The 12,053-nt window shown below is 48.3% G+C and overlaps 1 protein-coding gene across 1 annotated transcript in view; it reads left to right on the forward strand.

Moving 5' to 3' along the window:
- The window catches only part of Tmem132c (transmembrane protein 132C), a 307,579-nt gene that overhangs the window by 289,946 nt on the left and 5,580 nt on the right, over nt 1-12,053 (forward strand). The window contains exons 6-8 of the mRNA XM_021187016.2: nt 4,491-4,696; nt 6,084-6,357; nt 7,812-8,003. Of these exons, the coding sequence (XP_021042675.1) occupies nt 4,491-4,696; nt 6,084-6,357; nt 7,812-8,003 (672 nt within the window). The remainder of the gene's footprint in view (nt 1-4,490; nt 4,697-6,083; nt 6,358-7,811; nt 8,004-12,053) is intronic.

Here is a 12,053-nt window from a genome sequence, read left to right on the forward strand (position 1 = left end):
ATTTTCTGAATTTGAAATGTACATTATGTAATCTTGTTTTGACAAGGAGGCTGAACGGGGGCTAAGGTTCGCAAGCTTGCCTCCAGCAGAGACATGGAAGAAAACAGTTGGATATCCAAAGGCAGGCTGTCATTGGAGATGACTTTTAAAGCATCGTAATTAGCATTTACGACAACAACAGACACAATCGAGATAGAAGATAGGGCTGTCTCAGGTGATGGAGTGATTCTCAGAGTCTGAAACTGGCATCAAACAAGACTCCACGAGATATGTGAGCCTGGTCCCCCCAGAGTCCCCAGTGGCTACAGGATGGTTCCCTAGACATCAGTGGTTGCCAATGGACACCTATGCTTACTCCATGGATACTGTCTCCTAGATCATCAGAAAGTACCAACCCCCGAGGGACATCAAAATAAGACAACTGGTTCTATGTACTCCCCATTCAAAACCTCCACTTACTTGCCTTACCAGGTCTTCACGGACAGTGACCTAATGCTGATCCAGTTTTCCACCAAGCATTCAGCTCACGTATACAGTCCACCGACAGAGATGAAAAGATTCTGAGAAACACAGCCAATGGGCTGGAAAGATTCCTGCAAGAATCGGTTCCTTTTTGTAAGAGGACCTGTTCGTTTTGTGTGGTACCCTCATTCCCACGGCCAGCCACTTAGGACATGATTAATTTGTCCAGAGTCGTCCCTATACATTGGTGACACCATCAGGAACAGCGGGGACGATGGCTCTATCGTGCGTAGCACCTTTGTGTCTTCCATGTCCCTCCTAATCATTTATATATTCTGGAAAGGCAAGGTTCCCACCCACCCGAGCGCAGAGAGGTAATAAATGAGGAAAGTCAATGGTCTGTAAATTACAACATTGATTAAAGATGTGATTAGTGATAGACTCTATGCTTGGCTATTATGCTAATATGTTCCCCGATCCTGGACAGCGTTTACATGCTAATGATAAGTCTGGGACTTATGGGATTGCTTCCCATCCTCTCTCAGTGCGGAAACTGTTTTAAACCACTCTTGACCAGTTAGTGAAAAGACCCCTTCCTGCGGCCCCTCCCAACTGTTCCAGACCACTGTCCGCAGCAGATGGAGAGAATTCTCTCTGTCCAGCCCTCACCATCTGCCCTGCAAATAGAAGAGATGAAAGTGGGGCCCAGAGTAGCCATACCTACAGTAAGAGCAGGCTGAGTGGTCACAGCAACCATTGCTCGGCCCAGGGTGTTATTTGGTCAGGTTCAGATACTCAGATGGGACGCTGCTCTTTCCAGAGGACAGTGCCCAGTAGGAGACAGATATGCAAGTGAAAGTTAGAGCTTAGCGTGGCACCACACGGGGTGGTGGGTGACATCTCGAGCTCAGAAATGTTTGCCGAACTGCACATGTGTGCAATTTTCCAGCACAAATCAGCTCTAGATAGGTTCTCGTGGGAGTCGGTGACCTAGAATGGTTAGATTGAGAATTTTCTGAAAGCTTTCAGATTAAATTCCTGTGTATATGTCATCACTACTTACATATCATCTTAGGCTGGCTCTCTCTCTCTCTCTCTCTCTCTCTCTCTCTCTCTCTCTCTCTCTCTCTCTCTCCCCGCCCCAAGTTGTTTTGGCTATCTTGAAGCAGATGTATCCATAAGGGGGGATTTTTGTCCTTCCATCCATCCACTTATTTTTTATCTTCCTGTACACCTATTTACCCATCCATCTTCATTCTACTCTCTCGACATCTTCACCCATCCATCTATCCATTCACAAACATTTTCAGCTCTACCCTTCCAGTCATTTGTCTACCCACAAGTCTATTAATCCTCATATATATATATATATATATATATATATATATATATATATATATATATATATATACACTCATCTAGTTACCCATCAGTCCACCTGTCAATCTGTCAATCCATCCATCCATCCATCAAATACTCATTTATTCTTTCATCCATCTACCATTGATCTATTCATTTACCTAGTAAGGCATCTATCCATCGATCTACTCTTCTGTCTGTTCACACATCTATCAACCTATCTGCCAATCTACCCATCTAACCAGTCAGCCAGCCATTTATCCATCCATACATCCATTCATACATACATACATACATCATCCATCCATTCATCCATCCATCCACCTATCCATCTAGTCAAATATTCATCTATTCTCTTCTCCATCTACCCATTGATCTATCCATCCATTGATCTACTCTCTGTCTGTCCATCCATACATCTCCCAACTCATCTGTCAATCTGCCCATCTAACCAGGGAGGCATTCATCCATCCATCCATCCATTCATCCATTCATCTATCTATCCATCCATCCATCATCCCATTTGTCCATCAGCTCACCCACACATTCAGCCATCCTTCATCTACTCTTCCACCCATCCCTCCATCTATGCATCTATACGCCACCCATCCCACCACCCATCCATTTGTCTCTCATCTGTCTACTGATCCATCCATTCACCCACCTCTCTATCCATCTATTCCCCTAACCATTGTGAGCTCTGCTCAGCCCCTACCTCATAAGCAGCTGCTGTAAGGACCAAACAATGGGAAATGAGCATAATGTACTCTTTCCATCCAGAATATAACAGTTTCAGTGATGATACAGACACATGGAACTAATTTAAGTCATATTCCATAAGCTTGCCTATGCAAGACGCATCATGTTGCCTTTCTACAACTTGATTTCTATTTTCAGTTCATTAGAATAGTACAGATATGTCTGATTTCAAAGGGATGTACCTATTAACTGGGCATTTATGGTGGGGGATCCTGGTCTAACCTTCTCATCATGGCCCCCAGAGACAGCCAATATCAGTGACATGCACATAGCCACTGATTTTGGCGCTCATCATGCCTGCCTGGGAGGATGGGTGTGGCTGATGCCTTCACTCACTTCACTGGGCTCCATTGCAGATATGAGACTGAGTGTGGCTATAGAAAGTACATGAATACATCAATTGCCTTTGGAACACAGAGGCCAGGTGATTGTAAATTATTCTCTCTGTTTTCTTAATCTGTCTGTTTGTTTGTTTGTTTTTTTCTTGATGAAACATCTTCTAAAAGCAAAAATGGAAGGAGACAGGAGGGAGGAAGAAAGAGGGGAAAAGAAAAGGGCCCAGGAGAAGAGAAGGGAAAGGCGAGGGCTCAGGAAAAGACAGGAAATCATCCATCTGTGAGACCCCACCACTCTCATAGGGGACATTAATGGTCCTAGTGAAAAGATCCAAGAGGTCCTGGGTGGGGCAGCATCATAGGGACTCCTGCGTGCTCAGGCCAGGCAAACTGGGGTGGAAATAGAGGAAGGACCGAGAACCACAGAGGACCAATGGGGTTATGAGTGGGGAGAGGGGCAAGAGACTGTGGGCACGCATGTGCAGGCGAAGGTGTCAAGCCCCTCGGCATTCTTGGAAGCTGGGCCATCTGGGGAGTGGCGATGGTTACCTTCTGAACAGACATCAGCCTGCATCCAGCTCCTGATGGCCACCACACGCCCTGTGTACACTCAGGTTTCAACCCTAGCTTCGATCCTCTACAGATGCAAGTTCACTTGGAAATTGAAGGTCCTGACCTCAATTTGTTCTCTGTTTTCTACTGCAAAGGCAACCGCAGCCTGGGAATTGGGAACTGGAAAATCTTCCACCACTGGACCCTTAGATGGGCAATTCTGAGTGCTCTCCTGAGCCACCAAGAGACTAAATCCTGCAATCCCAGAGGCGGCGTGTGTACCTTCTCACTTCTTCTTCCATATTCCCTGGTCTCCTTCCTTGCTCTTGTTCCCTAGGTTTAGTTTCTGATTAAGCCAATGACACTGAATCCTTATCCCGGGCTCTGCACTGGAAGCAAGTGTACTTTGCAATTAAGTAGAACAAACCAGGAGCAAAGCAGACAGCTCAGTCTGTAAAGTACTCGACAAGAAAGAATGAGGCCCTGAGTTCAGATTTCCCACACCCATGTAAAAACTGAGTCTGTTGGTCCATGCCTGGAATGCCAGCCCCAAAGGGGCAGACATAAGAGGGCCCCAGTGGCTTGTGGCCCAACCAGCTGAATCAATGATTTCTGGCTCAGTGAGAGACTCTGTCTCAAAAAGTAAGGTGGAGGGGGCTGGTGAGATGGCTCAGCGGTTAAGAGCACCGACTGCTCTTCCAAAGGTCCTGAGTTCAAATCCCAGCAACCACATGGTGGCTCACAACCATCCGTAACAAAAAATCTGACACCCTCTTCTGGAGTGTCTGAAGACGGCTACAGTGTACACACATATAATAAATAAATAAATCTTTAAAAAAAAAAAAAAAAAAGTAAGGTGGAGAGCAATACTGAAGGTACCCGGCTTCGACTTTTGGCTTGTATGTGCGTGTGTTCACATGCTGTGTGTACTCACATGTGTGTCCACATATACTATTAGGACAAACTGAATGTGAATTGTCAGCACAGCCATGCGAACTGCATCCTCTCTGTGTGTCTTCACAGGTCTCAGAGCACTGTGACTATGTCTTTGTCAATGGTAAGGAGATCAAGGGCAAGGTGGACTCTGTAGTGAACTTCACCTATCAGCACCTGAGCGCACCGCTGCATGTCACTGTGTGGGTACCACGGCTTCCCCTGCAAATCGAGGTCTCTGACACAGAACTCAGCCAGGTCAAGGGCTGGAGAGTCCCCATCGTGGCCAGCAAGAGGTGAGTCAGGGGTGGGGAGATGCCTCTGGCCACAACACCACCAACTTGATTCACAGACCATACCGAAAAGACCGAGACAGGCTCCAGGATACAGTAGTAGCTGGTCTTTCCACAGCCCCCATCTCCCTAACCCTGACAGCAGGTCATAGCTTTATGTCACCTAGCCAGGCCCACACCTTGCCGAGGGGCAGGTATTGAACCACATTTTGTTCATGGTACATGAGAGCTTGGATTTGATGCTTGGAAGTGGCTCCTTTCCAACAGCTGGCTGCCATCTCTTCTGGGCCCTCAGCCCCCCAGAACCTGGGGTTCAGTATGCAGACTTGACTTTCGTTCTCAGTGATGACGGCATCTCAGTTTCTGGGAGAGTGTGATGCTGTTCCCACTGGAGCAGGGGCTTCCCATTGCAGAAAGCCGCCGATGATTCTCTGGTGTGACGCTGGGTTGTCACAGACAGGATCTTAGATAACGATTTTCCCAGAATGAGCAGAACTCAGCTCCACGGGGACTGCTGTGAGGCCCAGCTTCCAACATCCTTGTTTACAGATCACCAAGTGCTTCCCAGACAGTTCCCGGGCTCCCTGCATCTTGAGGGACAAGTTAGCATCCTTCCAGAAGAGCAACTGGGGGCTGGGAAAATGACTCAGTCAGTAAAGTGCTTGCTGTGCAAGCAAGAGGCCTGAGAGCCATACCTAGAACTTACAGATAAAAACTAAATGCTGGGCAGCCAAGCATGGTGGCGCACGCCTTTAATCCCAGCACTCGAGAGGCAGAGGCAGGTAGATCTCTGTGAGTTCAAGACCAGCCTGGTCTACAGAGGGAGTTCCAGGACAGCCAGGGCTACACAGAGAAACCCTGTCTTGAAAAACAAACAAACAAACAAATGAAAAATGAGAACAAAATGCTGGGCATGGTCGCACGCACTTGTAATTCATTGAGAGGGGGCTGAATGCTCAACCAGCCTACCCTGATCCATGAGCTATATGTACCTATAAGAAACCTTGTCTCAAAGGAAACAGAAAGTGTGCCTGAGGACAACATCTGAGATTGTCATTTGGCCCCAGATACAGGCACACACGTGGGTCCAGGCACACCAGCACACATGCAAACATATATACACACACACACTTAAAAAGTAAAATAAAACAAATTGATCTGTATGTGGCTAATGACTGCTTATGGGGTCACGTGAGCATAGGAAATGTCCTTCATTTGCCTGGCAGTACAATCAAGCCTCCTCGATGCCCAGAGATGGATCTTGGGCTCCCATGGGGGCCTAAGGTGCCTATCTTGAGCACTGTCTACTGAGGTTGAGGCAAGCACCCATCCTGTGATCATCTAACTTCCTCTCCCCATGTACTGAGCCAGCACTCTTCCTCTCACACAGGCCCACTCGGGACAGTGAGGAGGAAGAAGAGGAAGAACAGAGAGGCCGGGGTTGTACCCTGCAGTTCCAGCATGCCACAGTGCGCGTCCTCACCCAGTTTGTATCAGAGGGTGCTGGGCCCTGGGGCCAGCTGAGCCACCTTCTCAGTCCAGACTGGCAGTTTGACATCACCCATCTGGTGGCTGACTTCATGAAGCTGGAGTCCCCGCACATAGCCACCCTGCTGGACAGCAGGGTCTTGGTTGGGCGGGAAGTCGGAATGACCACCATCCAGGTAAGAAGCAGGGGCCCAAGGGCTCTGTGTCCTTGGCTAATTCCATTCTTCTGGGACTATGGATCCTGGGGGAATGTGAGGCAGGTTCCTATGGCTAGTTGTTCCTATGATGGCTCCAGAGGGTGACATAGGAATTGGGGGAGGCTTGGACCAGCCTTTCCATTTCTAGTCTTCCCTCACCCATGAGAGCCCACTCTTTCTTTTTTGAAAAAAAAATATTTATTTATTTTATGTATATGAGTAAACCATTGCTTGTTTCAGACACACCAAAAGAGGGCATCAGATCCCATTACAGATGGTTGTGAGCCACCCTGTGGTTGCTGGGAATTGAATTCAGGAGCTCTAGAAGAGCAGAAGGTGCTCTTAACCACTGAGCCATCTCTCCAGCCCAAGAGCCCACTCTCAGGGGCTACACTCATGTTCCCTCTGGTCCCGCTTCCCACTTAGTTCTCCAGACAGGCTTCAATATATGACTTGTCTTTGTCCTGTATGTACTGCTGCTATGAACGGGGAAGCCTGAATTTCCCATCTTCCTTCTAGACCCTGTTCTCTGGCGCAGTCACCAAGCTCTTTATAACTCTGCATCCTATCACTCAAAAAAAAAAAAAAAAAAAAAAGATGTATAGGATGGTTGGTTCCGGGATAGATGACAGACAAGGGTAGGTTTCCTCCACCCCTCAAGTCCCACCTGACTTTCACCACCCTTCTAGAGTATCATTGAAGATGCCAATGCCATGGTAAATGTTCTATCATGCCGGGCGATGGTGGTGCATGCCTTTAATCCCAGCACTTGGGAGGCAGAGGCAGGCAGATTTCTGAGTTTGAGGCCAGCCTGGTCTACAGAGTGAGTTCCAGGACAGCCAGGGCTGTACAGAGAAACCCTGTCTCAAAAAAAAAAAAAAAAAAAAAAAAAAGTTCTATCATTCCACATGCACAGCTCCAGCCTGACACTGAGCTTGTAAGATAAAGCAGGGTTGTCTTCCACAGAAATGCTGTGTGTGTGGGCAGATGGAAGGAGGGGACACTGATATAGATCTGTAATCCCTTGGTTAGTCCATGGATCCCTTAGGATTTGATTCATGCTGTTTCATGCATAGTCAGTCCATGCATAGCTCTTTATGCATCCAGCCAGCGGTATCGTCAAGTCTACTAGACTAAGTTGCACACTGTACAGGTGGCCTGTTATCTAAATGGAAGAGGCCATTCCTTGTTAAAATGGAATAGATTTTGCATTTATTTCCATTTACCCACAGAGCTAGAATTTCGGGGAAGGGCTGTCTCCACTGCTCACAAAGGCTCAGTATGGGACCATTAACAGTGATGGAAGCCCGTGCCTCCTTACATTCTATGTTCAGGACCTCTGGCCTATCTAGGATAGAGTATGGAAGCTAGAAGGGGTTCCTGTAGCCTGGGAATGGGTGTGATGGCTCTTCTGTGCCCTGCTGCTTCCACAGGTGTTGTCTCCCCTGTCCGACTCCATCTTGGCCGAGAAGACAGTAACTGTGCTGGATGACAAAGTGTCCGTGACAGACTTGGCTGTCCAGGTGGTGGCTGGGCTGTCTGTCACCCTGCACCCCATCTCAGAGAACAACAAGGCCACCTCCGCTGTAGCCATGGCAGAGGAGCTGCTGCGTGCCCCCAAACAGGTAGGGGTTGGGAAGGGACAGGGCCTGGCTGAGGGAAGGAGGGGAAGGGGAGATGGCCAGGTTCGGGGTTTCAGGGGCTACAAGTGCTCAGGTCACACAGAAGCTTCAGGGACTTAGGGGAAGGTTTGTCCATCCTACAGCTGTTCCCAGGGAACAGATGGCTGATGGCATCCTCCCACTCCACCCCTCACCCCACTTCCACAGCATCCTTCCTCTTTCACCTCAGTACTCTCTCCCGGGCTGAGAAGGTGCTGGTCAGACTAAATCAGCTGCTCCATTGTACATCCCTAGTAATCCACAGCCCACACACCCCAGCTGGTGCGACCTTGTCTGCTCTCTGTCCCCACTTCCCCATCCCAAGTTCTTTGGACCTCCCACATGCTTCCGGTAGGCCCTCCTCTTCTGGGATTCTGCTCTTGCAGTTCCTCTAGCCCGAGATCTGCTCCTCGGGGCTCTCTCATCTCTGAACACTGCCTTGGCTCCTTTCCAGCCCCAGTTTCAACCACTCTTTTCTCACTAATGCCATCTTCACAGCTTGGTCCGTCACTGCCTCCTCGGCCACTTTAATTATGCATTCACTACTCCCTGGAATCGCTATTAAGGTATGCTCCACTATGTGCTTGCTTTTGACCATATGTCAAAAGGGAAAGGGGCTACAGGATAACGTCCCATGGGGGCAAAGCTTGGCAGAGCTGACCCTCTGCTGTGAATAGAAGGGCTCACAGCCAATGCCATTGCAAGTGAATGGAATCTGGGAAGCCGGCAGGAAGGGAGGAGGGAATGTGGGGTCCCACACACTTCTGTACTGAAGAAGATTCTGGCAGAAGAGCTCTGGGAGGGTCCCACCTGAGTAGCCATAGCACCTCAATCCTTAGAGAGGGATCACTTCATGTTTGATAATTAAATTAGAAGCAACTACCATGTGCTATGGGGAATGCCTCTGTCACCATTTCCGCCATGAGTCCCCCTATGAGGGACAGTCACTGTCCATCACTGTTAGACCAGAAGCAGTGGGGACCTCAGGACTCCCACAGGGCTGGCTCCTTGTTCACTCAGGCACTTAGCTTCAGACTTGGTTCCCATGGGTGACACACAACCAGGAGAAGTTGACAGACTACAGTGAAGCTATAGTTAAACCCCGGTGTAGACAAGATGTACCGGGAGGTTGACCTGCCATGGTTGGGACAGGGAGCAAGCTCTAAACCTGGCAAGGTAGCAGTAGAGGCTACAGTCCTTTACATACCACAATAGGAACAAAACAGTATCTGTGGAAGTGGACAATACTCCTGAGCCAGAACACAGTGGCCATCGGATGTAGGCAGAGCAAAGCCAGGGAGGTTAGCTAGGGAAGTCCAGAATGTCATGCAGAGCTTCACCACTGACAGACACAGGCTCCCTATTCCCCCATCTACATGGCTGAGTGAATGGTGCAAACAGGTGACTCAAGCTGTGTGACATCCACATGGCCACTTCCTCCCAGCTGTGGGCTTCGGAAAGGCCTCTGGGATGGTATTCGGCACACAGTGGCGTATCAGCTAGCTGTTGCTATGTAACAGTCATGGCTACTTAACAGCTCACGGCAAGACTCAGCTAGGCCCAGCTCTCAAGGCGTCACAATGCTGATTTCTCATCCAGGGAAGGGTCTTATTTCCAGGGGTGTTGCTGATGGGAGCAAGGTCCTCACTGAAGATGAAAGAGGTCCCCCATCTCTGGGTCAGCTATCGTAATTGTCTGCGTCCCTCTCTCAGGTCCTTGTGGCTGTCAGTTCTCCCTTTCCCCCATTTTCCTCACCTCTCTCACACACAACATAGACTCTGCCCCAGGCTCTGACACCGTCTTCTACCACCAGCAGCGGGAATCAAATGACCCTAAAGGAGGCTGTAACTCCACTACCAGCCCTCTGCTAGGTAGCCCAGGAAGCCATCCCTGTCCCACAGACAACTGTACCATGTGGTGCAGATGAGAAGGGCATCCCTGCCCCTGCACCTGACTCCTGGAAACCCCATTGAGTTTGTCTTTTGAAAAGTCAGTCAGCCTAGCACAACGGGGCAGTTGCTGCCTTTGATTCTAAACCTCAACGATACTGAGTTGGGCGCGTGTTCATTCCAGCCACGTCCACTCTACAGGGCCAGCCAGCTCCTCTGCCCTTCTTCCCCGAGGACGGGAATGGACAAAGTGTGTTCTGGTTTGTAAAGGAGAGAATAAAAGATGAGGAGGCGGGGCTTGGTCATTAAAGCTCTTGCTGTGTAAGTGTGAGCGCCTGAGTTCAGATCTCCAGAATCTATATTAAAAAGCCAGGCATAATGGTACATGCTTCTCATCCCAGCTATCAGAAGGTGGAGACAGGAGGATCCCAGGGGCTTGTTGGCCATTGAACCTATCTGAGCCTGCAAGCTTCAGGTTCAGTAAGACCAGGTATCAAAACCTAAGATGGAGAGCAGTTAAGGAAGATTCCCAGTATTAACCTCTGACCTACATACATCCATATATGTACAAAAAGAAAAATAAGCCAAAGGAACAGAGGAAAAAGTCAAAAGCTGGAAGCTCTTTGCTAAGAATAGGCCATAGATTAGAGTGGACAGAGGCATCACAGCCTCGAGGACAGTGGTTCTCAACATGGGGTCGGGACCGCCTTTGTGGGGAGGGTCACATATCAGATAATTACATTATGGTTCATAACAGTAGCAACATTATAGTTATGATGGAGCAATGAAATGATTTTATAGTTGGGATCACCACAACATGAGGAACTAACTATATTAAAGGGTTGCAGCATCAGGAAGGTTGAGGGCCACTGCTCTAGGATGTGGGACAAAGCCACCATCCACATCCAGCATTTCCCATCTGTCTTCATCAACCAGCAGTAATTGGATGCCTAGCCCAGATGCAGGAGACCCGCGGATAGAGCATCTTCAATTTGCAGGCATGACTCTCTAAGAAGCGGGGTCTAAATCACTGGTGGCTCCATGTTATTTGAAGTCACTTGGCATTTGTCGTCTTGGGAGACGTCTGTTGGATTCCCTGATGTCGTTTCCAGCCTCACTGTAATGAGACCATTGAAGGACCAGCTCTCAGTCACAAGGCAGAACTGATGGAAATGGCTCTGACCAGCCACAAGTTTCAATCCAACTGTCCTTAGAAAAGGGCTTGGTTTATGTTAACTCCCTTCTTCATCCAGGTATGAGGAGAAAAATTAATTTAAGATGAGCAAACCACAACATATGGCATTTTATCTCCACCATAAGAAATTAGAGACTGACACTTCTGCCTGTGTCATTAATAGCTTCCTTTTTGAAAATCTAGAAGAATATGAGCATCACTTGTTTTTAGGCTTGGGTAGAAAATGGTGGGCAGGGGAGATAAGTTGCCTGGAATTCTGGTGGGTGGTGTCAGTGTGAGAAGGGGGAGTGATGGGTAACACAGATGGAGCTCCAAGAACAGAAACTAAAGGCATGGATGGGGCCACGTTCTGTCTATATCAGCTTCCCCACAAGCTGAGCCTCCGCAAGGATTCCCTTACTTCTAGGAAAGATGAAGGCCCCTCAGAAGGCAAAGCAGGCAGAGTGCAAGGAAGGGTGGGTGGGTCCTACAGCTGTATCACTCCCTCAGCTACCAATGAAGGCATGTTCACCCACCGAGGCTCTTGGAGAGACCATGCCAGCTGGGGAAATACCAAGAATGTACCATACTCAGAAGACAAAGGAGCAGGGATCAGTATAACAGCCACCTATCTATTGTATCTAGGACAGCATGTTAATTTCTTGGCATTTCTGGCTTCAGACCAGAGGATGCCTTTGAGCTACGATGAATAAGGTGAATACAAACATGATCATGAAAGATCATGGAAAGCTGAGCTCATAGCTGCTGACTGGCAGGATAGGTGTTCCATACCATCATGAGATTTCGAATTAGTGCAGACTAATTCAAAAGAATAACTATTCTTCTTTACTCTTTTCTTCTTCTTCTTCTTCTTCTTCTTCTTCTTCTTCTTCTTCTTCTTCTTCTTCTTCTTCTTCTTCTTCTTCTTCTTCTTCTTCTTCTTCTTCTCCT

Source organism: Mus pahari, chromosome 23 (genome assembly GCF_900095145.1).
Source record: "Mus pahari chromosome 23, PAHARI_EIJ_v1.1, whole genome shotgun sequence".
NCBI lineage: Eukaryota > Metazoa > Chordata > Mammalia > Rodentia > Muridae > Mus > Mus pahari.